Consider the following 5794-nt stretch of genomic DNA (forward strand, 5'->3'; position numbering starts at 1 on the left):
TGCATCATTCAATAATTTGCCCAGAGAACCTTTCAATAACAAAATAGAGGCTTGAATTTTTTCTTCAGTTCCCCAAGCTTGAGAAATGCTGAACTTGTTCATCACTTTTGGTTTTCTGATTCCAGATCTTTGCACATTTTGTTGTAATATTTAGCTTTGTCTTCTCAAACTGACCTTTGAAATTTTCTGTCAGCTCTTGGACCTCCTCATTTCTTCCATTTGTTTAGCATCACTATGCTGGAGAGCACGTTTCAGTGTTTCTTCTGACATCCATTTTAATCTTTTTCTTCTTTCTTGTCTTCTTAATGACTTTTTGCTTTCTTCCTCTATGATGTTCTTGATGTCATCCCACAACTCTTCTGGTCTTCAGTCTTTAGTGTTTAAAGTATCAAATCTGTTCTTCAGATGATCTCTAAATTCAGGCAGGATATATTCAAGGTCATGTTTTGGCTCTCGTGGACTTGTTTTCATTTTCTTAAGCTTCAGTTTGAATATACATATGAGTAATAGATGGTCTGTTCCACAGTCTGCTACTGGCCTTGTTTTGACTGATGATATGGAGCTTTTCCATCTTCTTTTTCTGCAGATGTAGTCAATTTGGTTTCTATGTGTTCCATCTGGTGAGTTCCATGTGTATTGTCATCTCTTATGCTGTCTAAAGAAGGTATTTGAAATGAAATAATCATTGATCTTGCAGAATTCTATCATGCGATCTCCAGCATCATTTCTATCACCAAGGCCATATTTTCCAACTACTGATCTTTCCTCTTTGTTCCCAACCTTTGCATTCCAATCACCACTAATGATCAATACATCTTGATTGCATGTTTGATCAATTTCAGTTTGTAGAAGTTGGTAGAATTCTTCTATTTCGTCCTCACTGGCTTTAGTGGTTGGGTATTTAAATAATAGTGGTATTAACTGGTCTTCCCTGTAGGTGTATGGATATTACCCTATTATAGACAGCATTGTACCTCATGACTGATCTGGATATGTTCTTTTTGACAATGAATGCAACACCATTCCTCTTCAATTTGTCATTCCCAGGATAGTAAGCCATGTGGTTGTCAGATTCAAAATGGCCAAAACCAGTCAATTTCAGTTCACTAATGCCTAAGATATCAATATTTATGCATTCTATTTTCATTTTTGACGATTTCCAATTTTCTCAGATTCATACTTCGTATATTCCATGTTCCAATAATTAATGGATGGTTACAGCTGTTTCTCTTCATTTTGAGTTGTGCTCCATCAACAAATGAAGATCCCGTGGGCTTTACTCCCATGGACTTTACTCCATTCACATCATCACAGTCAACTCTACTTTGAGGAGGCAGCTCTTCCCCAGTCACATTTTGAGTGCCTTCCAACCTGAGGGGCTTATTTTCCAGCACTATATCTGACAGTGTTTCTCTGCTATTCATAAGGTTTTCAGTGACTAAATATTCTGAAGTAGTTCATCATTCCTTCTTCGTAGTCTATCTTCATCTGGAAGCTCATCTGAAACCTGTCCATCATGGGTGACCCTGCTGGTATTTAAATACCAGTGGCATAGCTTCCATAATCACAGCAACTCACAAACCACCACAGTACGACAAAATTAGCCATGACAACCCTTATATCATGCTTGATATTGTGAGGTAGGAAAATGTACGAACCAGGACGCATTAGACATGACCTTGTCTCTACAACTGCTGTTTGTGGAAGCAAACTCTTACGCCTTTCTCCCACTGAATGACTGATAAGTTTGAACCTCTGAAAGTTTGATTAGCAACTGAGCATGTTACACATTGTGACACCAATGTTCCATCAGATTTGCAGTGTTGTGCTGTTGTTAAATGCTATCGAGTCAGTTCTGACTTATAGTGTCCCTCTATAGGGTTTCTGAAGGAGCTCTGGTAGCATAGTGGTTACGAATCGGGCTGTGAACCGGAAGGTCAGCAGTTTGAAACTCCCAGCTGTTCTGCAGGAGAAAGATGAGGCTTTCTGCTCCCGTAAAGATTTACAGCCTTAGAAACCCTGTATAAGGTCGCTATGAGTCGGAACCGACTCCTTGGCACGTGACAACAACATAGTGTTTATGAGGAGCAGTTGGTGAGTTTGAACCACTGATCCTGCAGTTCAAACCACCCATGTGGTCCAGTGCTTATCCTACAATGCCACTGGCCGTTCCTGATCCTGGATCTGTTCATAGACTGATGTATATAAGTTACAGCATTTCTTTTTCTGCTTCCAGGGTAGGAAGAGCCCTTCAGTAAGGTACACTGCATATAAGCAGCTACTCTTAGGATTAAAATCAGCCAAGAAGCTCCCTGCCAAAGTCATCTTGAACGCATGCTTCATCCTCTAGTCCCAACAGGCAAGGCAGGGCCTAGAACTGAGTTTAATCAAGTGAGTTAAAGTTATAATGCAGATGAATGGTTTCAACAAGACTGAAGGAGTGTTGGAATGTGAAGAACTCTGCATGGAGCTCAGTAAACTGAGCCAGGACTCCAGTAGCAGGGCTGGGCTGGTCCAGCATTGTGAGGAGGATCTCTTTGTTCTTGGGGAGAAAGATCTCTCATGCCAGTATCAGGATGACACAGCTCCAAAGACTGCTGCCCCCTGGGATCTGCTCCATGCCATGAGGGAATCCTCAAATGACTAGCGCCACCTTCCAGGTATTGTGATTCTGAAGGGGCACCCCAGGACACCATGGATGGTCATGCTTGACCTTGGATGATCCTATATGACCCTGAAGGATCCTAAGTAGCTATGGGTGACAATGGATGACTTTAGATGACCCTTGTTGTTGTTGTTAAGTTCTGTCGAATTGGCTGCAACTCATAGTGACCCTATATATACAGGGTTTCGGAGGAACAGCCAGTAGGTTTGAACTGTCAACATTGTAGGTAGCAATCCAGTGCTTATCCTACAGCACCACACCAGGAGTTACCCCACATGACTGTGGGTGAGCCCTGGTACACCTGGGTTACCCGGGATGATCTTGGGTGACCTTGTATGGCATTGAGGGGCCCTGGTAATTTTAGGGATATAGGTGGCCCTCGGTGATCTTGCTGGCTCTGGATGTCCCTAGGTGGTCTTGGATGGTCACAGATGGATTTGGAAGTTAGGTATCCCCTTTTCTGCATTCACAAGAAGTGTGGCATCTGCCCTTTATTCTTCCTTTTTGTTCAAAAATGTTGCATGGAATTCCAGATGTCAGTGAGCTCCCAGCTTGGAGCTGTTTCCACGAGGGAAGGTGAAAAGGAGAGGTGTGCTGATGGTGACTGTCCCCTCCCTCTGACCTAGGTGTGGGCTTCACGGTCATCCTGATCTCGCTGTATGTGGGCTTCTTCTACAACGTCATCATCGCCTGGGCACTGCACTACTTCTTCTCGTCCTTCACCATGGAGCTGCCATGGATTCACTGCAACAACACCTGGAACAGCCCCAACTGCTCAGACACCCTCTCCGGCAACTCCAGCGATGGCTCTGGCTTCAACGACACCTTCAGGACCACACCTGCTGCAGAGTACTTTGAGTGAGTGAAGGTCTGGCTGCTCTGGGCCTCTGACAGGTCACTTGCTGCATCTGATTCTAGAACAGGGAGGGGTGGCAGCAAAGCTGGGCACTAGATGGTGGCATTGGAGATCAGATACCTCCACCCCTGCTGCGTGTCAGGTGTGGAGAAGACCAGCTCCTGCCTCTTGCCTCTGGTCTTCCCTACATTCCTCTATAGTTCTTGGGGGACTATTTCTGAATAAGGCTCCAGGAACTCAGAAGAGCTCTTAGACAGAGATAGGTCCGAAACCCTGTTGTACTTCCAAACGGCAGTGTGGGGTAGGAGAAGGGCTGGGGGAGGGCTCGCAGCCCCTGCTGGGAAGGAAGATGAGCCCTGTGCCTGGGCCCTTCAGGGTGAGCCCTGCAGGGGTTATGTTCTCTTTCCTCCCCTGCCTTTCCTATGCTCCTGGACTAAGACCGAGCAGTCTTATCTAGGCCTTCCTCTCTTTCCAAAAAGATGCCTTCCTACTTCACTGAATACAGCCTACCTCAGACTCGGAGCTATTGTGGGTTTGGTTGGATTTGGGTAAGTCATGTGTGATGGTGCATCTTTATGATTTTAAGGAGACAGCCCTTCTGATAGATTGGAGATTGGACTGGAATGAAGAATGTCTGGGGGAAGGAAGTTAGGGAAACAAGTCCCATGATGGAAAATAGAGGAGGGCCCCAGCTAAGCAGCTGAAGGAGTAGGGGTTAACAGAACTCAGTAGCCTTGTAGATTGAGGGGACACATAAGAGGACAATGTCTGAGAGGACTAAGATTCCAAACTCAGTGGGTGACAGGGATTGGCAAGGGCTTTCAGCTAAAGGGAGCTCTCAGGAGGAGGTTGGCTGAATCCAGAAGATGGGACTAACAGGGAAAGGAGAGTCCATTTGGCATTTGTCCCCTGCCATTTGCTTGAATGACACCTGGGTGGACAAATCCTATGAAAACATGGGGATTAAAGCAAAATCATCTGAATATTTGAATAGGATAAGCATTAAGTATGACAAATAATGAAGACATAATAAAATTGCCCAGATTAACAAAAAGTTACTGCTTTGTCAAAATAGATTTTAGCATTCTTTTGTTGTTGTTGTTGTTAGGTGCCATCAAGTCGATTCCAACTCACTGATACCCTACACACAACACAACAGAACATTGTCCAGTCCTGTGCCATCTTCACAATTGTTACTCTTGAACCTATTGTTGCCACTTTCCCAATCCCTCTTGTTGGGGTCTTCCTCTTTTCCATTGACTCCACACATTACCAAGCATGATGTCCTTCTCCAGGGACAGGTCCCTCCTGATAACATTTTCGAAGAACAAGGGGCAAAGTCTTGTCATCTTCACTTCTACATTGTAATTGTTTTGATCATAGACTGACCTCCCAGATTCTCTGAGTTTGTTCTTTAAGTTTTGTTCCATTCTCGACTCTTCCTTCTGTCGATTTAATTCTGGGAGGTGCTGCCACGTATGTCAATCTCTGGTTGTTGTCTGTTCTTGTTGGTTCTCAGTCCACAGAACTCCCTTTAGGATGTTTTGTAACTCAGAGTTGGCTTTGGCAAAATCCCTTAGCTTCTGTTTATCCTGGAATGTTTTGATTATACCATCGTATTTGATTGGTAGCTTTGCTGGATAAAGGATTCTTGGTTGGCATTTTTTTTTCTCAGGATTTTATACATGTCTCCCCATTGCCTTCTTGCTTGCATGGTTTCTGCTGAGAGATCCGAGCTTAATCTGACTTGCTTGCCTTTGTATGTAACATTTCTGTTTTCCCTAGCTGCTTTTAGGAGTGTTTCCTTATCTTTGATTTTGAAGAGCTTGATTATGATATGTTTCAGTGATATTCTTTTGGGGTCTATCCTTCCTGGGGTTTGCTGAACTTTTTGAATGTTTATCTTTTCACTTTTCAGGATGTTAGAGAAATTTTCTTCCAGCAGTTTTTCAACTATTTCCTCTGTGGACTTGTGTGACTGTTCTTGTTATGGAATGCCGATAATTCTTATGTAATTCCTCTTCATGTTGTCTAACATAAATCTTAGACTTTTTTCAGATATTTTTAATCCTTTTTTCTGTTTGCTCTTCTATCTTACTGGTATTGAGAGATTTGTCTTCCAGTTCATTGGTTCTGCCTTCCATCTCTTCTATTCTACTCTTTTGCCCTTTCAATGTATTGTCTATTTTTTATATTCTAATATTGATCGTTTTAACCTCTTTCTGTAGGTATTGAATTGTTTCCAATGCTGTATCTATCTTATTTGATTGTTC

The 5794-nt window shown here is 43.1% G+C and overlaps 1 protein-coding gene across 1 annotated transcript in view; it reads left to right on the forward strand.

Annotated features, from left to right (window-relative positions):
* Window positions 1-5794, forward strand: part of SLC6A3 (solute carrier family 6 (neurotransmitter transporter), member 3) — an 87305-nt gene that overhangs the window by 19267 nt on the left and 62244 nt on the right. The window contains exon 4 of the mRNA XM_006872377.1: window positions 3292-3523. Within this exon, the coding sequence (XP_006872439.1) occupies window positions 3292-3523 (232 nt within the window). The remainder of the gene's footprint in view (window positions 1-3291; window positions 3524-5794) is intronic.

The sequence above is a fragment of the Chrysochloris asiatica genome, unplaced genomic scaffold (assembly GCF_000296735.1).
Source record: "Chrysochloris asiatica unplaced genomic scaffold, ChrAsi1.0 scaffold00195, whole genome shotgun sequence".
NCBI lineage: Eukaryota > Metazoa > Chordata > Mammalia > Afrosoricida > Chrysochloridae > Chrysochloris > Chrysochloris asiatica.